Raw genomic sequence first — 23,928 nt, 5'->3', positions numbered from 1 at the left:
ATGCACGTGATCTTAGTTTAGCGCGTGGTATTTGTATCTGTTTGGCACGGCGGATGACAGGGGCTATATATGCCCGCCGCTGCCCATCTCTTCCTCTTCCTCTTCCTCTTCCTCTTCCTCTCGCTCTCTCTCTTTCTCACTCATGTACAACGACTACGCAAGACCGCTGCGGCAGGACCACGGCGATGGAGATCCAAAAATGATTGGCTTGTGGAAGATCGGCAGGACCATCGGCAAGGGAAGCTCAGGTATATGGCTGGTCATCGTCCTAGGTGGCTAACCGCTGAAGCGCTCTCAGGCAGAGTACGAATCGCCCGCCACGTGAAGACGCACCAGCTAGCAGCAGTAAAGATTGTATCGAAGAGTACTATTCTGAACTCTGTCAGTAGACCCGGCTCTGGGAACGCTTTCTTCAATATCGAGCGTGAGATCGTCATCATGAAGTTAATCGACCACCCTAACATCCTGCAGCCTCTACGACGTCTGGGAAACCAATTCCGACTTGTACCTGATTCTGGAGTACGTCGAGGGCGGCGAACTCTTCGATTACCTCTGCAACAAAGGGCCCCTGTCTACCGCGGAAGCTCTGGGGTACTTCCAAGCAAATCATCTTCGCAGTCGACTACTGCCATCGTCTCAACATCGCACATCGGGATCCTAAAACCTGAAAATCTACTTATGGACCGGGACAAGAACATCAAGATTGCAGACTTCGGTATGGCAGCATGGCAGGCCGGCTCAAACAACGGCCTCTTACGAACTTCCTGCGGAAGCCCACACTACGCCGCCCCAGAGGTCATCATGGGGAAAGAATACGATGGGCGTGCTTCAGATATCTGGTCCTGCGGTGTCATCTTGTTCGCTCTGCTAGCGGGTCACCTTCCTTTTGACGACGAGGACCTCACCACTCTCCTGGAGAAAGTCAAGTCCGGCAAGTACGACGTGCCACTACGTATCGACTCGATGGCAAAGAACCTTATATCGAGAATGCTTGTGAACGATCCAGAGCAGCGAATCACCATGGCGGAAATACTTCAGCATCCGTTCTTTCTGTCGCAGGAACGGAAGGTTCTCGACCAACGCGTTCCAGATCTCAATTTCATGGCTCGCCCTGTCCCAAGAGAAGTCGATATCGATCAGAGTATTCTGGCCAACCTAAGGACGCTCTGGCACGGCACCCCTGACAGGGACATCATCGAAAGTCTCAGAAACAACGAACCGAATTGGCAAAAGGGCGTATATCACCTTCTCACCGAGAACCGATATAGGCGGCTTGAAAATTATGACGAACAAGAGGAAGATTTTTTCGCGCAGGCGCGAGATAAACGAAAGGAGAGAAGAAAATCGGAAGGGCTACCCCGCTGTACGAAATGCGCTTCCCACACGAGGGAGGGAGACTTCTCGCCATCGGTGCCACCTCCCCGTGCAGAACACACAACGCTCAGCCGAGCTGGGTGTCTCCTTTGCAATAAGACCCAGCCTTTCTCGCCACGTCTGTTTTATTCGCCCCCACCACCTCGACCAACGCAGGCTCCGAGGAGCGACGACGCGATGCACGAGTTTTTCCATCAACTTGTCGAACGGTTGAACGCGATGGCAATCCGTACAGGTATGAGGGCTCCTCCCCTGCAAGTGACCCACGAGTTTTGCCGATGTACGACAGCGGAAGGCCGGTATGCTAAACACGAACACAACGATCGAAGTGAACCCTTCAGCCCATGCTCCAAATGTGACATACCTGGTGACGAGGGTGTGCAACAAGGGAAAGAATTCCAGCGCAGGTCACTCCCGAAGTCGGACAAGAAAAAATTCCCGATGATCTTTCACAAGTCCCACAAAAGCGATGACGCCGTGTCGAGACGGTCTTCTCTGCGCGTGAAGATCATCGAACCATCCCCGAAAATGTTGTCACGAAGAAAAAGCCTTCGCACATCCTTTTTTTCTTCAGCTTCCTCTGACTCTTCGACCACACTTGCGTCCACGTCAGGAGGGTGGTGGCTGAGTAACGCGTTTAGCTTCAAGCCGGCGAGCTACGAACTGTTGTCAGTCCAAAATACGTTTACGACCCGAGAGGAATGTCGCAAATTGCTTGTCGGCCTTGGCATCCGAATCACCTTAACGCACGCCGAAGAAGCCGGAGTGCTCAAGTGCAAATTCGACTGGAGTCGAAGATCCCAGGGGTACCCTCCCTGTTGTCAAATTCGTCGCCTTCAAGGTAGAAGTGCACCAGCCGACCACGCCTCAAGCTTTAGCTGGCTACCAGGTAGCGCTTCGGTTCATCCACTGAAAAAGGCGCCTCTTCTAGTTTCCAGACGATCTATCATAGATTACGAAGAGTGTGGGAATTGGACGTGTTCAGGACTGCGAACGAGCAAGAGCAGAGGGCGGCAGCGGAAGCGAAAAGACCTGTGATGGTGTAGAGAGGGATATATTATCAGACCTCGTGTCATGTAAACACCGGACATTGGCAATGTATGTGATCGTATACGTAGTGCATGTCATGATAAGGACTCATCCATAGTCATCGTCGATGTCCGTGACGTTCCTTTTGGCGGATGGATTGGGGTTCGTCTGCCGTAGGGAGGGGTGCTTCCCTGGCTTGGACTAGGATTGCGACGGCAGGGTCTGTGCTTGTGATGCGGATAAATCGCAGCATTTGCACGTAGGCAGCTTCCGTTTGGTCCCACTTGCGGAACAGTTCGACATTAGCACTGTGGGTAAGGTCTAACACTTCTGTACACTCGTTAGACAGTCCAGACAGCGTCGTAATGGGTGACTACATACCAAACCCTGTCCTGTATTCCTCTGATTCACGAAGCTTGATCTCTTCCAATTTCACCTCTTTCGTGCTTTTTGGGCGGCCCTTGCGCCGGGCAGATCTCTCCTCTTCCAGCTCATGGTCGTGTCGTGTCAACCATACATCGCGAACTAGGGAGTGCAGCTCTTGGAGAGACAGCACGCCTTCTGGGGGTAAAGCGTGGTAGAAAAATCCTACACACATCGGCTAAACAGGTACTGAGTGGGAGCTCTGGAGAGTCGGTGGGGGAGACACGGAACCTTCAGCAGCCAATTTTTTCTTTTTCTCAGACCTCGCATCGGACAGCTTATTTTTTCGAAGTTGGGTACGAGCTAGCTGAGCTGCCTTCCGTGAGTCTGGGTGGAATACTTTGGCTTTCTTTGTGGACTTGGATGGTGCCATGGCGGTGGAGTGTCTGAGATCGGAGGATGTCCATATCGAGTCCGAAGACGATGTCGTCCAAAGATGCAGACCGAATAACAGCAGCGCAGCAGACACTCGACAGTGGGTCTCTCCACAATCGCTCTCGTGGGCTGTCAGGGTAACTTACTGGTGGGACACGACAGCCCTCTTTGACATCTCCCAGCTGTTGAACACTCAGCTGGACAAGGAAACGCTTGCTACCTGTGTCGGGATGATCGAAGGCGGGGTTAACCCCGAAGCACTGGCAGTCCGTGTCCCCTCTGGTGTTTCATGAACGTACATATCTAACTCACAGGACTATTAGGCCGTTATCCAAGAACTGCGGCGTGAGGCAGCAGGGCTGGGTGGCCCTGATACCCGCTGAGACGTCGTTCCACAACATCGCCCGCTTCAGTAGACCATTATATAGATGTAGATGTACTCGAGTGGGACGTGCTCTGTGCTTGAAGCGTGCCCACCGCCACACTCGTAGTCTGTGCTAGTGTTGATCCATATACAGTGTCAATCGCAACGGGAGTTGTCGTGCTTGTACTTCTTCCCTTCCACCGCTGATTGACAGCCACGGCGTGTCGTCGGCCGGCTCGCCCTGAAGAACGTTCCCTGCACGTTTTTCCTTACTTTTGTGTCCTCGTTGGTAGGTCAAGGTCATGCAGCCTTCCCAGCTCGAGATCCAGCGGGAGGTAGAGGCCCTTGCGAGACATCCGGCGCAGGTCGACAGCGCAGGGCGGCCCAGGCGCTCTTATCCTCGATCCTGATCTTCCCAACCCGTCCTCCCCGACGTCGCCCACCTCAACCTACTGGTCTGCTGAAGTAACCCAACACCTCGTCGATGGCGACTCAAGTAGTGGCTCTCATGAGGACAGTGGTAGCTCAGAAGAACGGATAGTTGCCTCTGACGATCCTTCTCATCTCTTCTGGGTCCCCGCCCGTCTTCACCCAGAAATTGCTCCTGCAGAGTTCCGCAACTTCCTCAAGGAACATGCCCGCACGCCTCCACCGGAGGGCTCCACCACTGTCAGTCGTGCCAACTCTTTTGGACACGCTTCCTCCAGCCTCGAGAGAAGACGCTCGATGCTCAGTAGACAGTATAAGCCATCTGAGAACGACGATGTGGAAGAGGAAACCATCGTTCCTATCCAGCGGAGACGTTCCACCCTCATGCACACTGGCCCTCAGCTTACTATCAGCGACCTTCAACGACTAGAAGAACTGGCAGAAGAGGCGTCAAAAAGCGATGATCCGTCAAGGTTCAGGGCAGTCATCAGGCGTTCGCTCAGTCTCAACATAACACCTTCAGGTCAGTGCGAAGAGTGCAGTGGCGTCGTGATAATGCTTGCTCAAGCGGACGCCTCTCTCAGCCATCGACAAAATTGATAACATCGCAGACATCCCTGATGAAGCCGATGCTCCCATCGTCATCCCTCCCCGCCCTCAGATACTGCGCAGAGCAGCTCGGACAAAAATTCGCAAATCCGGTCAACCAGGCGAAGGAGCACCTCATCGCTTCGGACCCGGTAGGCGACATAGAGCTGCTACCGCAACGGAACCACGCACGTCCAGCGACCTCTCTTCCAATGACCACACCTCTAACGACCTGGGCGATAGTTCGGAACAGTTGACGCGACCTCGTGCGTTCTCCGTAGAACATGTCATCGCTAACGATGTGCAGGCCTCTAAGAGACCCGATTCGTTCAGCGAGGAGGCATCTATATATGACGCTTACGTTCGCGAGGAAGCAGACCTCGATCTGAACCAGTTCGCCTCGTCCATCGTCTCGCCACCACCTCCCCTCTCTCTATCTCTGTCTACGGAAGGTCAAGAACCGCATCCACCCTCAGAAATCCAGGAGGTTCCCGTCCAGCCAATTGTTTCTTTGCCCACGCCGGTGCCAGAATTACAGCACCCGCAGCCACAGCGCCTTGCTGTTGCGACCACTGCGGACGAAATTGCCCGTGCGGGTTCACCGGATACTGCCACTCTTGCCCCGTCGACGGAGGAAACGCTAGTAACTACGCCTTCGGTCGAGTCATTTTCCTCAACCAAGTCCAGTGCAGCTCCTAAGAAGGAAAAGGATAAGAAGGGTATTTTCAAAAAATGGGGAAGTGACAAGAGTGCAAAGAAATCGGGCAAGGACAGGGAACGTGAGAAGGATTCACAACGAGAAAAGGAGAGTGGCTTTTTCGGATCATTATTCGGGAAGAGAAAGCAAGACGAGGGGCATGCGGGCCCTGGGTACAGCGGGTCGGGACGGGATGCGGCGGCAGCACTTCTTGGTGCGTCCAAGTCCTCCAAGTCCCACCCACCCTCGCCATCGCCGCAGCCTGGTCCCATGGGCTATGCCAGATACCCTATCCACGTGGAGCGTGCTATCTATCGGCTCAGCCATATCAAGTTGGCGAATCCTAGAAGGCCGCTATATGAGCAAGTTTTGATAAGCAACCTGATGTTCTGGTACCTGGGGGTGATCAATAAGACACAGAATCCAGCGCCAACTCAGGGTCCCCAGGTCCAGTCAGCAGCAACCCCCGTGCAGTCGTCATCGGAGAAGGAGCAGGCGGAACAGGAGCGGTGTGAGGCGGAGGAGGGGCAGCGTATTGAAAGAGAACGCTTAGAGGAGAGGCAGGAGCAGGAAAGGACCAAGGAAGTGCAGCCGCAGCAACAAAAGAAGGATTCTCGGCGAGGTGCGTTGACGAAGCCAGCTCCAGGACAGCCAGGTGGGCGGCGAACCGCAGAAATGCCTGTGAAAGGACCGCAGTACGAAATGCAACATCGAGTCATGGAGCAAGAGTATAACGCGCCAGGTTATGTATGCGGTGCATCTGGCGGTGGGGGAACTCGTGTGCATCGGCAGCCGAGTCCGCCGAATCATTCTCAACCCATGGTTCAACCTGATCCCTCAGCCTATGCATATACCGGATATGGTTATGGTGACGGCGACCCCCAGTATGTACCACAGGGTGGTGTGCAGCCTATGGCGCTTGACCCGTCGTGGTCACCGGTCAATCCTGGGTCGTCACCGATGCCAAATACGCCGTCCTCTCAATTACCCCACAATGGCCTTGTTCATCCCGACGGCGGAGTAGCACCACCGCCTCAGCAGCGTTCTCGTTCGCCGCCATCGCAGAACCATAACAGATATACTCCTGTCGCTACTGCCCCTGGTCGGCCACAGGGAGCCAAAGGACCAGGCCGCTCCGTGTCTGCTACGGTCGTCACTTCTCGGCCTTTATCTCCGGATGTAAGGCCTAGGAAGGCCGCGAGCGCTCGCGTGGTTCCTTCCGTAACGAATGGGCAACCGCCAACGAGCATTGAATCGTCGCAAGCGCTACGTGGTGAGGAGGAAGACGTACCACTAGCAGTCTGGCAACAGCAAAGACGACGATGAGCGGCCTGTGAGGTAGGCTTCTCCAAGTGAGTGGGTGGTTGCACTTTCATTGACTATTATCCATCCAAGTCGTGGCACGCCTTCGGTCCTTCGTGGTTCTTTCTTCTTTCTTTTTGCCCCCCATATCCCCACATTAGTTATGCTCAAAAGCTTTCGCACGTCCAAGATATCTGCAGGACCCAACATTCGGACACCCGACTTACAATACCACTCCTATTGCTTTACTTGCAGTATTTTTTTCTTTTCTTTCTTTCTTTTCCGTTTTGTATTTGAGCCGCATGTCGTTTGGAGAGCGCATGGTTGATGTGATTTCTCACCGATGTCGGTTTGTTGTATTCCAGAGGACGGACTCGTATACGGGGATCTATCGCATTTAAATACTAGACACAAGCGCGGTTCTTGAGTGAAGGGGGAGAGATACACGACGCACGGTCCTCCCGTCCATCGTGAGTTGATGGTGTAAGTTTAGGGTTAGGGTTACATTTATTATTGCCCAATTACTTACTCCCTGTTTTGGTCACTGCACCCAAAACCACATATTTAGTGGACGAGGCACTGAAACAGCATTGGGCTGTATAAGATGGTACAGCTACCCATTTGTTGCATATCTGACTGATCCTATCGTTTTCCAAAGATTAGGAGGCAAGCGCGTGAACGCAGACAATATATTTATGCCAAATCTCTCGAAGCGCAGGAACGGCAGACATACGAGCGGAAACGCCAAATAAAAGACGCCCTTGCGTCCGGAAAGCAGCTTCCTACAGAACTGAAAAACAATGCCAAGACACTCGGAAAGGATCTTGCGTTCGATGAAGCCCAGCAAGGTATGCTCGTGGCAGACGTCCTCGGCAGCGAAGCTGACGCGACCTTGTGAGCAGAGCCGTCGACCCATATCGACAATGAATACTCCCGTGCGGGGATGTATGATCCTAAGCTTGTAATAACAACATCAAGGGATCCTAGTTCAAAGCTTCTTCAATTTGCAAAGGTACTGCCAGTTGACCTACTTCTATTGAATGGTATACAAATGGCCCATCAAGGAAATGCGTCTCGTGTTTCCAAATTCTCATAGGATCAACCGGGGAAATTATGTCGTCAAAGAACTAGTGGATGCATGTCGTGCCAACGACGTGACTGACCTCATTATTCTGCACGAACATCGCGGTATCCCTGGTGAGCGTGTAAACCTCTTAAGACAGGCTGATCGCATATACATTTTCAGATGCTATGATCGTGTCTCATTTCCCCCATGGACCTACTGTGTATTTTACATTACACAACGTGGCTCTTCGACACGACGTTGATTCGTACAAGTCATCCACCGTCTCTGAGCAATATCCGCACTTGATATTTGAACAGTTCACCTCGAAACTGGGTGTACGCATACGGGATGTCCTAAAATATTTATTTCCTGTGCCGAAAGAGGATAGCAAACGCGTTATGACATTTGCGAACGAAGACGATTTCATCTCGTTCCGGTAAGGGAGTGTGCTCCAGGTGGATCTGAAAAATCTGGTTACTAATCAGTATAATTGTAGACATCATGTTTTCGTCAAGGTCGCCGGAGGCGTGGAACTCGCAGAAGTTGGTCCTCGCTTTGAAATGAAACGTGAGTTGCACCTTCATCACCAATCACCTTTAGTCGAGTTATGAGCTGAACTGGTCCATAGCATACGAGATACGTCAAGGGCACTGTTGAGCAGATGGAAGCTGAGCGAGAATGGGTTCTTGCCCACTACTCTCGGACGGCAAAAAAGCGGACGACTTCTATCAGGCGTAACCGAAGGATAGGCCCATGCTTCCCCAACTAGCGACCCTTCACTCAACGTTTGGACTCGGCTTACAGTATTGTTTTATTGCTTGCCATACTCCTGTTGTATTGAGCCCTATTTGTGGAAGCGCATGGTTACTGTTTCTCATCGGCGTTAGTTGTATTCACAGGACGGATTCGTAACGACATGCAGTTGAAAGGTCGACTGGATCACCATTAAAAACTACCTCCGCGTTTGAAGAGCTCTCTCAAGATTGGCCCACCGATGCAGTGACTCAAAAGGAAGTTCGTCCGAATATCATATTGATGGAGTTGTTCCCGTGCCTTCCATGGTGCCGAGGAGCATACACTCCTTGCGTGGCACGAGATCTTTCTTTCCTGGGCAACCCTGACAGTTCCTCCGAAACTTTTGTGTCCGCTCCGACCATGCAGAAGATGTCATTGAGTGCCACTTATTAGCCAGAGTATTCGCAGGATCTCGCATTCCCTTTTGGAAGGGATTCTCTCATTCCTTGGAGTCTCGCAGCTGCTCGGCCATGGTAAGGAAGGTCATTCAACCGGATATCCCCCCCAGCGTGTAAACCAGACACGTTTCTGTTTAATCAACGAGGTAGGGATCACTATGTCGTCGTCGTCGTCGGAGGGGACTTCCCGTAGACGTGGCGTTTTCTCGATGTCATCGAAGCGAGGTCTTTCTGCGGAAAAATTCTCGTAGGTCGCCTTTCCTCCCCAACATTCCTGTAAGGGTCCTACCCTCCTACAGACCTCGGAAACCCGCGATATTATATTTTCCAGGCCGCCTTCTCCTTCGATGCGGGTGGGTTGGCGAACGTCTCCATATATCTCCGATGGGGCGGTAGCTCAGACTTTTTCATCCTTGCCAGCGTCAATATAAAAAGACCGTCCGCTATTGGTTCCTGTTCTCCACTCTAGGGAGACTACAAAACCATCTGTCCCACTACTGGTCCAGTGCACCTTGATATGTCGGCTTCGCTTGGGCATACAGTGGAAAATCAGTCGCCTGACCAACTCCCTCTTACGAGGCGGCTACTACTATTGTCATTATTTTGCCTTGCCCAGTTTTTGGATGCCTTTAACATGTCGACCGTTTTCGCTGCCATGCCAGCTCTAGAACAGTCGTTGCATGTAACGACAAGTCAGTCGGTATGGATCGTCAGTGCTTACCAGCTCACCTTTGCCTCAACTCTTTTGGTCGTACGTCTACTTGGTATATCTCTCGTGAAAGTAAATCTAATTTCCCCGTGAAGAGCGGGCGCGTCAGTGACGTGTATAATCCCAGTAAGCTGGATAGAGCGACAAAAATTATAACCTCTCTGATTGAATACTAGAATTCACTTTCGCTGGTGGAATTTTTGCTTTGGGGCTAATTTCGCTCGGTGCCGGTTTCGCCAACAGCAAGGTCATCTTAATCGTGTTGAGAGGGCTGAGTGGCATTGGTACGTATCAAAAATGAGTGTATGAGGTGTCTGACTTGCGCGTTCAAGCCAGCGCTATGACCATTCCATCAGCTCTAACTCTTCTTGCAAACGTTTTCCCCCACCCTGTTGAACAGGCTCGCGCAATTGGAATATTCGGTGGCTGTGGTGCAGTGGCAGATGGTATATCCTTCGAATCACGACGCGTGGCTGCACTCACGCAGTTCTCCGCATCTAGTTCTTGGCTTCCTTGTCGGCGCGATGTTCGCGCAGTGGGCTTCTTACCGTTTGACCTTCTGGTTCGTCGGCATCATTGCTGTGCCTGCCGGGATCATCTGTATGTTTGTCATGCCACGCAATACGAAGTTTGTGGAGAGCCATGACCGTTCCATTGCAAAGTGGAGAACACTTGACATCATTGGAGTATCCATCTTAACAGGTATACCGGCATCCAACTTACTTGAGACCCGCAAACTGAACCTGCTCCCCAGCTGCCATCATACTATTCATTTTTGCGGTCACATCAGGTCCCACTCAGGGGTGGGATTCTCCTGTTGTCTTGGTTTCATTCTGTAGTCTCCGTTCTCTTAACAGTTGCAGTTCTTCTGCTGGGAAGGGCTTCTCCCCACAGAGAGGGCCTGCTATGTCTGTTGTTCTGTTTTACCTTGGTGGCCTGTTTCATAGTTTCCTCTAAACAGACCCTCTTGCACTTGGCACTACAAGAATTTTCCGGTTCTCATGGGACTGGCCTTGCTGCCGTTCCTTTGGTGGACTGTGGTCTTTACCATCTTCATGAAATTGTGGCAAGACGTCTTTCATTGGTCTGCGATCGCTGCAGCCGTCCACATGTGCGTAAGATTTAGTACACCCTAAATACCAAAGGTACATATGACCCTGAGACAGGCTTCCTGTCGGCATGATAGCATTCACAACCAGCTTTTCCGGTGGTTTGGCTAGGGTTATCAATCCCAAATGGATAACCTTACTGGGACTGTCTATGCTGGCAGTTGCTACCACGGTACTCGCTCTGGCGGGGGGTGAGGCGGATCAATACTGGCCATTCGTCTTTCCGGCGTTGCTCCTTGGGAGCGCTGGTGCGATGCTAACGTTCATACATACAAAGTGAGGGTACACGCCTCCGATCTGTAAGAGGTCTCACGCTACGCTCCGCAGCCTCTCGATCTTTCAGACCGCTCCGGTATCTATGTCTGGTACTGTGGGAGCGATGTTCAACGGAGCACTGCAAATTGGCTCGGCCGTCGGCCTCTCTGCTGTTACCTCGATTGAAAGCGCCATCGAGGCCAGAAACGGTGGTGCGACGGGGTACCACGGTCGTGCAGCAGCTTTCTGGTTTTTGCTGGGTGTCATAGTCGTCGAAATGGTTTCTGTTTCTTGCTTCTATCACCGGGTAGCTGACAGCCATCAGTATCCGCTAGCGCCAAAAGATATGGTAGTAGATCATGCAAGTACCTCGGAAAAAGCAGATAATGTTCCCCATGATACAGAGGCCAACAAATAGTTGTATTGGTTGAACGGAGCGCATGGAGTCTAGCTGGTAGGTTTCACGTGACGATCACGATCAATACCGCTGAGTTCATGCTCTCTGCCTAGATCCTATAGTGTTGTAGTCAATTTGACAGGACTATCCATTCACCCTCCATCCAGGGGCTTTCCAATTCTACCAATTCCCACGGATCCTGCACTATGAAAAGGTATTGAACTCAGGTCCCAGACGCAGTTTGCCAACAGGTCATCGTGTCGTCGGAGCATCCTAGTCCAGGTCATGATTTGCAAGACTGGAGTGAAATGATTAAGGTCTCATCGAAGATTGGACACAGCGGCAGCGGCATTGCGTTTAGACATGCACAGGAAATCAAACTCAAATATTTGCAGGGGAAAAATCAAGCCCCGAGATAGGGAAAGGGCGGACAAAAGGTTGTCAATAACGAAAAACTAGTGATACGGGCCATTAGGAAGGAACTCGAAGTGACCCGCGATGACCTTGATTGATTGCCAAGCGACGGTTGAAGAGGGAGGTGTACGCGTCTGATTTAGTGGTAATCCAACCATTATAATAGTGTAGCCAGGTTGGAAGGTTGGTAGAGTCATAGCGAAGGGTTCAGAGTTGAGACCGGTAATGACAAAGAATCGTCAGGAAGGCGCGGGTCGGATTTATGAGAGGAGGTCATGGGCTATGGGCTTTATTCACGAAGGCTTTCGCGCTGGTGGGGTGGGGCGGATCAATACTGGCCATTTGTCTTTCCAGTGTCTGATCATATGGAAGCACTGGTGCAATGTTAACGTGACGTTCACACATTGTACAAAGTGAGGACACACGACCGTGGTAGTGAAGCGGCGTCATGGTTTTCAAAATGATTTCTGTCACCTGCCTCTATCATCAAGCTTAACTGATAGTCACCAGCCCCCACTGGCGCCAAAAGACATCGATGCCAGTACCTTAGGACGTGCCTTCTCAGGGGCTTTCTAATTCGGGTCATTTCTCACACGGATTCTCTAGAGTCAATCTGTTTGGTCGAGCACAAGACCCAGCCATGGCCGATTCCCGTCTCATTCACAACTCGTCTTCGTTTTCTGCCTTTGCTCATCTTCTTGATGCACGTATCTTGCGTGCTCTCGCCGATATTGGTTTTTCTCGACCCACTCTCGTGCAATGGAAGGCTATTCCTATTGCACTCGAAAACCGTGACATGCTCGTGAGGGCCAAGACTGGAAGTGGAAAAACTGCAGCATACTGTATCCCCGTCGTGCAAAAGATTCTTACCGCGAAAGATGTATGGTATTTCCTACTAATCAATTTCATTCACCCTCAACGCACGGTAGAACTCGTCGGAAGTCGATCCAACTTATCATACCACCCGTGCCTTGATCCTTGTTCCCACACGTGAACTATCCGAACAGGTCCTCACGTGTCTGCGCAGTGTCACCAAGTATTGCGACAAAGAGATTACGCTCTTGAACGCTGCCAGTGGTTTCGTAACGCATCTGCAGCAGTACGCCTTTCTGTAGACTAGTTTTGTTGTCATATCTGACGTGGCTCACCTCAAGTACGCTCTTGGCGGACAAACCTGACATATTAATCGCAACACCGTCTCGTATACTTGGGCTCCTTCAGTCCAAGGTGCGCTTGCATACGTTTATGACACCTTTGTCCTTATGCCCCTCAGGCCATTGACCTGTCATCACTCGAGACCCTCGTCATTGATGAAGCCGACCTTATTTTGTCTTATGGACACGACGAGGATATTCGGCAGATATTTGGTGGAACGTATCTTCCCAAGGTCTATCAGTCTTTCCTTATGAGTGCAACCATGACGGACGATGTCGAGACTTTGAAAGGCTTGACATTACGTAGTCCGGTGAGCTTATTTTGTCGCATTGCGTTGCCTCGCCAGTCTAATGCAGATTGTCTGCTAGGCTATCCTCAAACTAGAAGATGATCAAGATGATGTTTCTGCTCTAACCCAGTATTCAGTCCGGTATGGGCCCTACAAGTGACTATATGTAGTTTTCACTCACATTTTGCATCGACCACCTCAGCTGCTCTGAGGTTGACAAATTCTTGCTTGTGTATGTCATACTCAAGCTCCGTCTCATCAAAGGCAAATGTATCTTGTTCGTTAACGACGTCGATCGCTGCTATCGCCTCAAACTTTTCCTAGAACAGTTCTCCATTAAAAGCTGCGTGTTGAACTCCGAATTACCGCTCAATTCTAGGTATGCGGAAGCATTTGAGTTGCGCATCGTCTACTAAATGAGTGGGCAAGGTATCATACGGTCCAAGAATTCAACAAGGGGGTATATGACTACATTATTGCCTCGGATGAAAGCGGTGGGCAGCCGGAATACGACACTGAAGATGAAAACGTTGAGGATGATGAAGTGCAAGGCGATGGTAATCAGCCAGCTGATTGTACGTTTTTTTCTTGCATGCTTTTGATATTATTTCCACATATCACCCTAGGCTCTTCACCAGGGGAACCTGGAGCGCCTGCCACAGCAAGTTCCTCAAAGAAGCGGCGAGGTTCTCCTCTTCCTGTATCCAACTCTTCCAAGAAGCGCAAGTCCAAAATACGTGCTAGTGATAAGGAGTACGGGGTTACCCGCGGAATTGACTTTGTGGATGTCGCTTGTGTGCTAAATTTCGATCTTCCGACGTCATATCGTGCCTATACGCACCGCGTCGGACGCACGGCACGCGCGGGCCACTCTGGAATGGCCCTTTCTTTCATTGTACCACAATCAGAGTGGGGAAAGCACAAAGTGGTAGGTGGGGTTGAGAGCACGCGTGAGGATGAACGAATATGGGAACGGATCGAAAAGGGTGAAAAGGCGAAAGGGAGACAAATACAGGAGTATAAGTTCAACATGGATCAAGTGGAAGCCTTTAGGTATCGTATGGATGACGCACTGCGGTCCGTGACGAAGAACGCGATTAAGGAAGCAAGGATAAAGGAGCTGAAAACAGAGCTACTCAACTCTGAGAAACTGAAGGTATGTCCACAGTGCATAGCTCATAGACGACTCTCACCCCGTCCCAGGCGCACTTTGAAGATAACCCACTCGATCTCGAGTACTTACGGCATGATAAGCCGTTGCATCCCATGCGGATACAGTCACATATGAAACACGTGCCGAAATACCTTCTCCCTCGTGTTGCTCCCATCACGGACACTGAAGGTGATACCTCCAAAACGCAGACTGAGTTTGTCCCGTTCAAAAAGAGATTAGCATCAGGCCGTGGAGGACGTAAAGGTGGAGGTAGAAGTAAAAGAAAGACAGATCCTCTCAGAAAATTCCGCTGATAGCAAAGCTTCGTATCGTCGACACAGGTAGAAAATTACTAAATACTACCAGGTAATTGGTGTCCGTTCCTTGGGGCATCTTCTCGTCCCTCGGCCCTCTACATGCAAAAATGGGGACATCTCTTTCTCCAATTTGCGGGAGGCTAAAACTTCAGGTTATATGTCAGCATTATAGTATCTACGCCTGGCACCACTTCCGGAACGGTGTTCAATGGAGATGACTGTGCACAACTCAACTCCGTTGTCGGCCTCGGTTGAGTGTCAGTGTCAGTGGCTGTGCGGCAGCTGCAATCTTGGGCACTAATTTCATCGGAATACTCAGCTTCGTGTAATGAGTGACTGATGTTTCCGCATTGCAGAAACAATATACACGGACACCGAAGCCAATTAGATGGATTTCGTATAGTCCAAAGCATCCACGTGTGCATTCCTCTAGTTTCAGTCTGGTTCCACTCCCTGCTCAGGGGCTTTTCCAAATCTGGGTGATTTCCACTTGCTCCCACGTGTCTTTCCACATCGGAGTGGAGAGGCAAGTGACAATCGGGCAGGACAGCCTGAGCACTTTGGACCTGAATATAAAAAGGCCCAAACACGAGTCACCGGGAATTAAAAACACTCCTCGTCTTCTCGTTAGTGCGATGGTGAACCCAGCGAATCCAGCACCCGCTTCTCTCAAGCCGGATCTCACCGTGCAGTGTGTCCCGGCAAACAGTACATCTCCGTGCGCAAGTGATATCGCTGCACCACCTACTCCGCGAACTCCCGCAGATGAAGGGAAGGAATTCTTCCTGAGCGAAAGGGCTGAGGGCGAGGCGCCTATTCGTGTGTACGAATTCAAGTTAGGTGCCAACGGCGGGCCCAGCAAGGAAGGATCTGTATGTCCATCGGCACATCTTTATTGTCTCATCGTGCCTTTTCCTCATTCTTTACAAGTACATCCGTCTCCCTCCCGCGTATATCCCGTATATCCTTCGTGTATCTCTGGATGCAGGGACGCCGGCGTCAAAGAATGGTGTCTTCAAGACCAACTTTCCCCTCGACGGTGGCGCTTTCGAAAGGGATAGGTTCACGGAGCGAAGGTAACCATGCTCCGATATAATGTTATGTCGTGCTTATCCGCCATAGCTTGCCGACTGACCTTTCGAAACCCATCCGAGTAGATCTACCTATATCCCATGCGGGTGCCTTTGTTTATTGGGTTGAATACGATGGCGATGCTCCTGGAGAGCGCATCAAAGGACGTGAAGGTTATTTCAACATAGACCCAATTTTACGAGTTCGCGCACGAACGTCTATTCTTTCATCGGACTCGAAGCCTTTGCTGCCCTCGGAGGGAGGTGCTAAATTACTCTCCGAAGTCGTGAACCTTCCACTGGATGCCCTGTCAATACTGACAGTAGTCTCGAAGTGGATGGGACCAATTTCACAATGGAAAGCACATTTCGAGGAAGCTAGCGACCGCGGATATACCATGCTACATTGGACACCACTGCAAGAACGTGGTGAAAGCAACAGCCCGTTCTCGATCAGAGACCAGAAGAAATACGATCTGTCTGTATTCGATACCCCTGTTGACTCTCAAACAGCGAGTGCGCACATGGAGGAAATACTCCGTGTCGCCAAAGAAGAATATGGTTTGCTCAATCTGACAGATGTCGTGCTCAATCATACAGCTAATGACAGTCCCTGGCTTGCCGAACATCCTGAGGCCGGTGAGTTCAACGTGTTTGATATTTTATCGACAACATTTACTATGCTCGTGTAGGATACAGCCCTTCGAATACTCCTCATCTTACTCCTGCGCTTGAATTGGATACGGCAATCCTGGAGTTCTCATCATCACTTTCCGAGAATGATTTGCCTACACACGTGTCGTGCCAGAAGGACATCGATACACTCCTGAATGCCCTTTCCGGCTATGTGGAAACCAAACAACTGTGGCAGTACTATGTGCTTAACGTCGAGGCAGAGAAAGCCGCACTCACGGATGCTTTCTTATCGAACACGACCGTTCCTTGGACTGGAGAAGACGTAGCTGGAAGATCTGTTGTCGAACTTGCAAATATCTTACGATCAGCATCCTTGATCCAAGGGGAAGGAACATTGGCCTCGCGGTTCGTTGCTTGCGTAGATGGTGGCATTTCAGCTGGATTCATGAAGGCGGCCCTTCCGACGCTCGCAAATGACGTCAACGCACTGGGGCTAGCTTGGACACGTGTGGTGGATGTACTCAACGTGCCACTCTATGCCGAGTGGAAGGAGGACACCCGGGTTGCACTAGACAACATCAGGAACAGATTGAAATATACACGTCTCGACGACGATGGCCCTAAGCTTGGAGAGATCTCCAAATAGTACGTAGACTGTGGCATTGTATCCGTATATGTGTGCTGATTAGCTTGGGTTTTAAAGCTCGCCCCTCGTTGAATTGTACTTCACTCGTGTCGCGCCACACTGCCATTCCGATCCAGCGAAGTATTCCCTTGCCCACAACGGTTGGCTGTGGAATGCGGATCCGCTGGTCAATTTTGCTCTCCCACCCTCTAAAGCGTATCTGCGCAGGGAGGTAATAGTATGGGGTGACTGTGTAAAGCTTCGTTATGGATCCAGTCCTTCAGATAGCCCCTGGCTATGGGAGCATATGACGTCCTATGTCACTTATTTAGCGCGCACTTTCGATGGCTTCCGTATTGACAACTGCCACTCGACACCTCTGAACGTCGGTACTGCGATGTTGGACACGGCCCGCAAGGTGAACCCGAACCTCTACGTGTGTGCCGAACTATTCACGGGCAGCGAGGAAATGGATCTTCTGTTTGTGCGCAAGCTGGGCGTAAACAGTCTCATTAGGGAGGCCGGGAACGCATGGGATGCCCAGGAGTTTTCGCGGGTCATGCATCGATTTGGGCTGGGAAAACCAGTTGGTATGCCTGCTGACTTTCATAGACATACAGGCAAGCTCATATTTTCGTGATTAGGATCCATGGACGAAGCATGTATGACAAGTACGGAAGAGCTAGCACCTCCATTCGGCAAGGGACCAACTCGACCATGCATTGTCAGTCCATTGAATGGCTCTACCCCTCACGCCCTATTGTACGACTTAACACACGATAATGAATCGTATTTGGACAAGCGGACCGCGGAACATGCACTCGCCGTGGCGGGAATCGTCACGTTTGGTTACTGCGCCGTTGGTTCCGTCAAGGGCTTCGACGATCTCTACCCGAAGCTATTAAAACTGGTTCAAGAAACACGAACGTACGAAATAACCGGCCTTTCTAAGAACTCTGGTATCTCTAGAGCGAAAAGGGTACTTAATTCGCTGCACAGGGAGATGATGATAGGAGGATACACGGAAGGAAATGTGTATCGAGACTCTAATGTAAGTGGTGGTTTTTCAAATGTGTGGTCATGTTCATAATCTCGTCTTTAGTATATCGTGATGACAAGAATGCATCCCGTCACTCAGCACGCATACGTACTCGTTGCGCACACGGCTTTCGAACAACGCGAGAAGGTGCGCGGACCGTGTAGGTTGCGCAGTGGTATCAGATTTTCTGCTACTAATCGACCTCTGGCTTGTGTAGTTAAACCCTCGGAACTAGCTCAAACCCGTGCAAAATTTATCTGTGGTTTCGCCATCGACATTCTTTCGTATGAAACACCCGAAGACCCAGGATTGCTCAGGGGTCTTCCTGCTACACTGATCGAGTTGCCAGAAGTTCCTGTCGAACAGAAGAACCTTGTTTCTGAACCTCACTGCTCGTTTGGTCCCCCGGAGTACTTCCCTCCGGGAAGTATCATGATATTTGAGACACAATTGGAGCGAGTTGACCTCGAGCTGGACAAGTTTTGCAAGTCGGGTGCCGAGTCCGCCTTTGGCGGCCTTGACCTAGCGGAATTGAATGTCGTTCTGCATCGCGCAGATGCAGAAGAGAGGGATGCTACCGGCGGAAAATTCGGTGTTTATGACGTCCCTGGTGCAGGGTCACTAACATATTGTGGGTTAGAAGGGTGGATGCACCCCTTGAGACATATCACAAGGCATAACGATCTAGGGCATCCTCTTTGTGATAACCTCAGACGTGGCACTTGGGCCCTTGATTATGTCGTCTCACGGCTGGCATAGTGAGTCTAATATTTTTCTGCTCTGTATCTGGTGCTTATGCCCTCACCTCCTAGCCAAATAGACAGTTTCCCTAACCTTGCGGCCCCTGTTCAATGGTTCCTAGAGAGGTTCGAGCGTGTTAAGAATAACGCTCCTGCATATCTGCGTCCGAAGCTCTTCGCTATCGTCATGACGGAAGCATACAAAGTCGCTCGCCGTGCTGTCATCGAACAGTGCTCAGAATTTGTCTCCGACGGGCATGACTTCACCCATAGCCTAGCCATGTGTGCGGTGCAGATGCACGGCATAGTGAAATCCGCGTCGCTAGATCCAGTGAAATCTACACCCTCCCTGGCAGCGGGTTTACCCCATTTCAGTGTTGGGTGGGCTAGGTGCTGGGGCAGGGATGTATTCATCTCACTTAGAGGCTTGTTCCTGGCAACGGGAAGCTTTGAAGGCGCAAAGAACCATATTTTGGCATTTGCGTCTACGCTTAAGCACGGGCTAATCCCGAACTTATTGGACTCGGGAAGGAATCCTCGGTTTGTCCACTGTCGAAGTTGCGGGCGCTATATCTCATATCTCTAACAGGTATAATTCACGTGATTCCCCATGGTGGATGCTGCAAAATATCCAAGATTATGTCAAAATGGCGCCGAATGGTCTTTCGATTCTGTCAGAATTCGTTCCGCGACGGTTTCCTGTGGACGACACCTGGGTTGCCTGGGACGATCCCCTGGCATACTCTTGCACTAGTACGCTTGCGGAAATCATTCAAGAAATCCTCCAGCGACACGCTTCGGGCATCTCTTTCCGCGAGTATAATGCTGGTCCCAACCTTGACCAACAAATGAAAGACAACGGGTTTAACATCGGTATCTATGTCGATTGGGAGACAGGATTGGTCTTCGGAGGAAATGCTGATAATTGCGGGACTTGGATGGATAAGATGGGGGAGTCCGTTCGGGCGGGGACGAAAGGCGTACCAGGGACGCCTCGAGACGGTGCTCCAATTGAGATAACAGGATTGGTCAAGAGCACGGTTCGGTGGCTGGATGAGCTTAGCAGGAAAGGCAGATTTCCCTATCGCGGAGTATTTTCATCCGGTGAGTTCCAAGGCTAATGAATGATCACGGTGTGTGCTTATGCAAGTTACCATTCAGTCGACGGTGAAGAGAGGTTTGTGACATATGGACAGTGGAATGATCTCCTCCAGAAGTCGTTTGAAAAGCATTACTATGTCCCACTTGGTAAATCTCCCCTCGGGTGTGCGTTACCCGTGTTGACAAGATAACGCAGACCCATCTGAGGACGCCAAGTATATCATTAACACGAATGTGGTGAATCGGCGAGGCATTTATAAGGACGTGTACGGGTCTGGACAAGGGCGGGAATGGTCTGACTACCAGTTCAGACCCAATTTCCCGATCGCGATGGCCGTCGCGCCAGAAATGTTCGACGAAAACCACGCACTTGAAGCACTACGCCTTGCTGACACAGTCCTCCGAGGGCCGTTAGGTATGAAGACGCTGGACCCCTCTGACAGACAGTACAGGCCGAACTACGATAACTCAAATGACTCCGATGATCCATCGGTAGCCAAAGGTTTGAACTACCATAACGTGAGTCTGGTCCTACACATGAACTGCCCCATGCTCATCGCCTCTAGGGGCCTGAATGGGGGTGGCCACTTGGATATTTCCTGCGCGCGTATCTATATTTCGATACTCGAGTTGGTGAGGGAAAGGATGTGAGTCGATCTATTCGCAGTAGAAGCCGCCCTCTGACGATGATCTACTAGGACCCTATGAGGACACTTCACCGGTTGCATCGTGCGTTGTTTGAGCCACGAAGCCACATCCAAACTGACCCTTGGGCGGGTCTTCCGGAGTTAACGAACGAAAATGGTGCATTCTGCCGAGACTCATGCAATACTCAGGCCTGGAGTGCGAGTACGATGCTGGATTTCTTGGAAGATGTACACGAGTATGCGAGACCGTGAGCGTACATACCACTTAAGTAAGTACTTGGATTAGACTCGGAGAATGCGGGCTGGCGGCATACACCTTGCTTGCAAATGAAACATGTCATTTTGGAAGGAGTATAGTGTAGGGAAAGAATACGATACATGAAGTACACGGGTCGCTGTAAGTACGTCAACCTGGACGCGCACTAAGGGGATCAGCAAGAAGACGATGCACGGCACGCATCAAGTTGAAGCGGCAATGCACAGTGCTGGATAACAAGTGGTAACAATATTGACATTAAACGAGCACATATACATCACTACCAACAAAACCGTGACTACAGAGACTGTACCGGTATCATTCCTTCGGTTTAGGCGTCGCCTGCAGGAACTCTTTACTGCTGCAGTACACGAATCTCGTCCAGAGATTTTCAGCCGTCCCTATTTGTATGCGATCATCGATAACACCGTGACCTCCGGCGAGTGTTGCCTCTCCATGGCACTCCACTTTGACGAAGACTTGCGGTTCAGAGAGTGTTACTTTCAAAGTATAGTCAGCCAAACCCTTCCGCCCCGCTAGCACCTGTAGCCTCTTTGAAGGACCACGTTGCAACATTTTTGCACACTCCATGCCCCCGGATGCGTGTTCCCATCATCTCCGTGAATGTGTGCGTAACGGTCGTTGCACGCTGGAAGCCGATTGATGCTGACACTGGGTGGACTCCGCCAACTGCCAAATTTGCGCCGCTGGAAGACTGAATCACCTTATCAACCGGGATAGGATGGTCGTTGTGGTCGTCGGGGAACAAGCTGCCGATTTTGAGGGGCTGGCCATCCTCGTCAAAGAATGAAAACTTAATGAGCGCGGTTGTCCACCGCCCTTTTGGGGCAAAGAAACGAACATTGAATGATAGCTTATCCGCCCCTTCACCGACTGTGGCTGCTGCCGAGATCGAGAGAGCAGAATCACCAATGTTTCCCTCAGCTATAATGATTTCGCTTTGATCCTTTGTCGCGAGCCACACACATTCTTCTTCAGGATCAAAAAATTTCTTCTTCGTTCCTGGAAGAGGCCACTTCTCTTTGTTCCGACGTGCATAAAGTCCCGAACACGCAACCGGACGCAGATGCCGCAAGTGGAAGGAAGCATCTAATTTTCCAAGCTTTCTGAGCTTATTCGGTTTGGAGAGCTGGTGGTCGCTTAGAATCACTGCGCGACCAGCACGATGGTCTGCTTACCGGGTCGAGCACGAGTGGGAGCTTTTCCAAATGTGAACTAATTCCAAAGAAAAGTATCAACCAGGAAAATGGATCGAGCGCTAAACTTACAAGCTATAACGCCGTGTTCGTTCGGGCCCAATTGGACCATCGGCAACCAAAGTTCTAGACAAACCTGATTAACTACTGTGCATACACCCAAATAGAATGAAGTTTACTCGGTTGAGTCAGCCATAATGTTCCCGAGCATTGAGAGTTGCTGTTGAAGAGAGGTCGGAGACAGGGAATCATTGTTCGGTGTAATTTAACACTCAGCTTTCACGGGTGTTGCTGGAACCTCAGCAGTCCTGGCCAGAAACAAAGGTCAGCATGAGCTCCGGACATATTCAAGTCCTGCTCACGAATTTAACAAATGCATCTGACTCGATAACCACACCTAGCATTATTGTCAGATGGGAATGCTTTTACAAGGGTTGCAGCGCACTCTTAACTGAGGCCACTGCATAGCAACCGTGTTATGGGCGATAAGATATCCAGATCGGTAGACTCGAATCCCATGTGCCTAAGACACAATTGAGCAAGCACTAACTTCATTAAGTCGAGAGAACAGTGCGCATACCTTTTCGGCTCCTTGTGTGTCGAAGATGTTCTGTGAGTGCACAGTGAGAAAAAGGATGCAAACCAGCTGCTCGTAAACAATATTCACCTCATATCTCTCGTAGTTCACCTGATAAAATCGCACATTTGGGAACGCCTCTGAACAATGTGCCCGTAGCACGACTTCCAACGTGGCTCGGGAGTGCGGAAGCCGCGGTGAGTAACTATGCACCACCACGTATTCAAATTGGTGGATCTCGTGGACGGGTCGACGCAGATCTTTTGGAGCCGTGAGGGGTCACCTACCACTTCATCAAGGCGAGATTTTTGGGTGATTTCCTCCAATCTCGTGACCTGAAAGCAAATCGTTGAGCCCTTCTGAACTATGTCTTCTTCCACCACGCACACTCGCTCCGTGGGCTTCCGCAGACATGTCCATCACAGTACCTGCAATCCTGAGAACGTCATTTCATCAGTATGAGTTTCTCGCCTTTGGTCACGGACTTACTGGCCTGCCTCGAGATAATCCAAGAGCCATCTCTGTCAGATGTGATACGTCAGCCTCCTCTAAGCGATATGGTGGGCATGGCGTACCTCAAACTCTTCCTTGAGCATTGGCCCTTCATTCAAGACGAAGACGTGTCCTTTCCGCAAGATCAAAAGCAGAGGGATGCCAAAATCCTAAGAACGTTGTCAGACGATGCTTAAGTTATTGCGATAGGTTGCCTCACAAATTGTTCCTGTGTTAGACCCCTCGCTATTAAATCACCAGTTAGCAACACAATCGGATCATCCAATGCCTGGGCCGACTGTCAACAGGTAGAAGAATATGAAGACGGATGGACCTACTGGGTGTTGGTAAAGTTGGATTCTCACGAAGGATAACGAAGGAAATTTTAGGGAGGTCGCGACACTGTTATATATCGGTTCCATCACTGTACATGCTGGACATCTTAGGGTATACAGGCAGAGCACGACGCTATCGCGGGTCATCTAAAAGTCACCCGCTTAGTATGAACTCAAGCAGAGGCAGAACAGAGCGACGAACTACTTCTTCATATTCTTCCAATGTTGTGATCTCTATAGGTTGCACCATCGATATTGGTCTTTTTGAAAGCGGGAAGAAGCCCGGTGACGGTCAGATGGGTTTACGTTGCTAACCTCCCAGTAACAACGTCTCAGTTATAAGAATGTTTCCCAACATGGACGCTGGGACGATTGCGCGTGGAAGCCTGGCGCTCAATAAGTGACTGACTTGGAACCTTCCAGTACATGGGTTCCTGAAGCTTGCCAATATGTCAGACGTACCCCGACATCGACGGAACGGCAAGCTTCAGCCCGTCCTCCCGGAGAGATAATTTTAGACCACATAGGGGCCTCAGCCAAGTGGACGCCCGTCGC

General features: G+C 50.7%; 8 protein-coding genes across 8 annotated transcripts; 6 read left to right on the top strand and 2 right to left on the bottom strand.

Moving 5' to 3' along the window:
• Positions 1-24: 24 nt before the first annotated feature.
• On the top strand, positions 25-2,412 carry F5J12DRAFT_912158 (Pkinase-domain-containing protein; the record flags this gene model as incomplete). The annotated part of the gene is made up of 1 exon (XM_051749058.1): positions 25-2,412. Exon 1 carries the CDS (start codon positions 70-72, stop codon positions 2,410-2,412), a length of 2,343 nt encoding a protein of 780 aa, XP_051601296.1. The 5' UTR covers positions 25-69.
• A 148-nt stretch (positions 2,413-2,560) lies between these two features.
• F5J12DRAFT_707394 (translation machinery-associated protein 16) lies at positions 2,561-3,196 on the bottom strand (the record flags this gene model as incomplete). The annotated part of the gene is made up of 3 exons (XM_051740583.1): positions 2,561-2,733; positions 2,785-3,004; positions 3,053-3,196. Coding segments are annotated over 3 exons (537 nt in total), but the record flags the coding sequence as incomplete, so codon positions are not given.
• Position 3,197: 1 nt separating this feature from the next.
• Positions 3,198-6,605, top strand: F5J12DRAFT_904871 (uncharacterized protein; the record flags this gene model as incomplete). Its single annotated transcript, XM_051748587.1, has 3 exons — positions 3,198-3,467; positions 3,905-4,517; positions 4,579-6,605. The coding sequence occupies 3 exons, from the start codon at positions 3,198-3,200 to the stop codon at positions 6,603-6,605; spliced, it is 2,910 nt and encodes a 969-aa protein (XP_051601294.1).
• A 634-nt stretch (positions 6,606-7,239) lies between these two features.
• Positions 7,240-8,416, top strand: F5J12DRAFT_718878 (Brix-domain-containing protein; the record flags this gene model as incomplete). Its single annotated transcript, XM_051741137.1, has 6 exons — positions 7,240-7,429; positions 7,484-7,593; positions 7,646-7,778; positions 7,828-8,083; positions 8,144-8,218; positions 8,284-8,416. Coding segments are annotated over 6 exons (897 nt in total), but the record flags the coding sequence as incomplete, so codon positions are not given.
• Positions 8,417-9,357: 941 nt separating this feature from the next.
• Positions 9,358-11,331, top strand: F5J12DRAFT_891184 (major facilitator superfamily domain-containing protein; the record flags this gene model as incomplete). Its single annotated transcript, XM_051747462.1, has 10 exons — positions 9,358-9,591; positions 9,645-9,675; positions 9,726-9,833; positions 9,882-9,995; positions 10,051-10,251; positions 10,304-10,457; positions 10,511-10,660; positions 10,716-10,934; positions 10,986-11,193; positions 11,239-11,331. The coding sequence occupies 10 exons, from the start codon at positions 9,358-9,360 to the stop codon at positions 11,329-11,331; spliced, it is 1,512 nt and encodes a 503-aa protein (XP_051601292.1).
• A 955-nt stretch (positions 11,332-12,286) lies between these two features.
• Positions 12,287-14,971, top strand: F5J12DRAFT_821146 (DEAD-domain-containing protein). Its single transcript, XM_051745294.1, has 9 exons — positions 12,287-12,604; positions 12,654-12,823; positions 12,879-12,951; positions 12,998-13,189; positions 13,248-13,309; positions 13,371-13,547; positions 13,598-13,743; positions 13,795-14,324; positions 14,372-14,971. Exons 1-9 carry the CDS (start codon positions 12,365-12,367, stop codon positions 14,633-14,635), a joined length of 1,854 nt encoding a protein of 617 aa, XP_051601291.1. The 5' UTR covers positions 12,287-12,364; the 3' UTR covers positions 14,636-14,971.
• A 225-nt stretch (positions 14,972-15,196) lies between these two features.
• F5J12DRAFT_766774 (glycoside hydrolase family 13 protein) lies at positions 15,197-20,873 on the top strand. The gene is made up of 14 exons (XM_051742199.1): positions 15,197-15,510; positions 15,569-15,714; positions 15,761-16,347; positions 16,401-16,989; positions 17,048-17,559; positions 17,614-18,020; positions 18,072-18,168; positions 18,226-18,766; positions 18,821-19,288; positions 19,338-19,852; positions 19,910-19,996; positions 20,046-20,368; positions 20,416-20,496; positions 20,548-20,873. The coding sequence occupies exons 1-14, from the start codon at positions 15,274-15,276 to the stop codon at positions 20,746-20,748; spliced, it is 4,791 nt and encodes a 1,596-aa protein (XP_051601290.1). The 5' UTR covers positions 15,197-15,273; the 3' UTR covers positions 20,749-20,873.
• On the bottom strand, positions 20,874-23,819 carry F5J12DRAFT_821138 (uncharacterized protein). Its single transcript, XM_051745293.1, has 15 exons — positions 23,576-23,819; positions 23,377-23,520; positions 23,259-23,327; positions 23,122-23,208; positions 23,036-23,067; positions 22,934-22,982; positions 22,834-22,881; positions 22,637-22,783; positions 22,550-22,579; positions 22,415-22,492; positions 22,332-22,366; positions 22,042-22,095; positions 21,952-21,988; positions 21,327-21,902; positions 20,874-21,295 (listed from the first exon to the last, which is right to left on the bottom strand). The coding sequence occupies exons 1-15, from the start codon at positions 23,621-23,623 to the stop codon at positions 21,071-21,073; spliced, it is 1,659 nt and encodes a 552-aa protein (XP_051601289.1). The 5' UTR covers positions 23,624-23,819; the 3' UTR covers positions 20,874-21,070.
• Positions 23,820-23,928: the final 109 nt, after the last annotated feature.

Source organism: Pisolithus orientalis, assembly GCF_024613125.1.
Source record: "Pisolithus orientalis strain OTSU chromosome Unknown F5J12scaffold_9, whole genome shotgun sequence".
Classification (NCBI taxonomy): Eukaryota; Fungi; Basidiomycota; class Agaricomycetes; order Boletales; family Pisolithaceae; genus Pisolithus; species Pisolithus orientalis.
This window is presented reverse-complemented; position numbering and strand designations above follow the sequence as displayed.

Excerpts from the sequence above, each read along its gene's own strand:
- F5J12DRAFT_821146 (XM_051745294.1), top strand. The coding sequence starts at position 12,365 with ATGGCCGATTCCCGTCTCATTCACAACTCGTCTTCGTTTTCTGCCTTT. Across the intron at positions 13,190-13,247 it reads GCTTGACATTACGTAGTCCG|GCTATCCTCAAACTAGAAGA; the intron begins GTGAGCTTATTT and ends ATTGTCTGCTAG. Across the intron at positions 14,325-14,371 it reads TCAACTCTGAGAAACTGAAG|GCGCACTTTGAAGATAACCC; the intron begins GTATGTCCACAG and ends ACCCCGTCCCAG.
- F5J12DRAFT_766774 (XM_051742199.1), top strand. The coding sequence starts at position 15,274 with ATGGTGAACCCAGCGAATCCAGCACCCGCTTCTCTCAAGCCGGATCTC. Across the intron at positions 18,021-18,071 it reads ATGTGTATCGAGACTCTAAT|TATATCGTGATGACAAGAAT; the intron begins GTAAGTGGTGGT and ends TCTCGTCTTTAG. Across the intron at positions 19,853-19,909 it reads TCGCGGAGTATTTTCATCCG|TCGACGGTGAAGAGAGGTTT; the intron begins GTGAGTTCCAAG and ends GTTACCATTCAG.
- F5J12DRAFT_821138 (XM_051745293.1), bottom strand. The coding sequence starts at position 23,623 with ATGGTGCAACCTATAGAGATCACAACATTGGAAGAATATGAAGAAGTA. Across the intron at positions 22,983-23,035 it reads GATTATCTCGAGGCAGGCCA|GATTGCAGGTACTGTGATGG; the intron begins GTAAGTCCGTGA and ends TGACGTTCTCAG. Across the intron at positions 22,882-22,933 it reads CGGAAGCCCACGGAGCGAGT|GTCACGAGATTGGAGGAAAT; the intron begins GTGCGTGGTGGA and ends ATTTGCTTTCAG.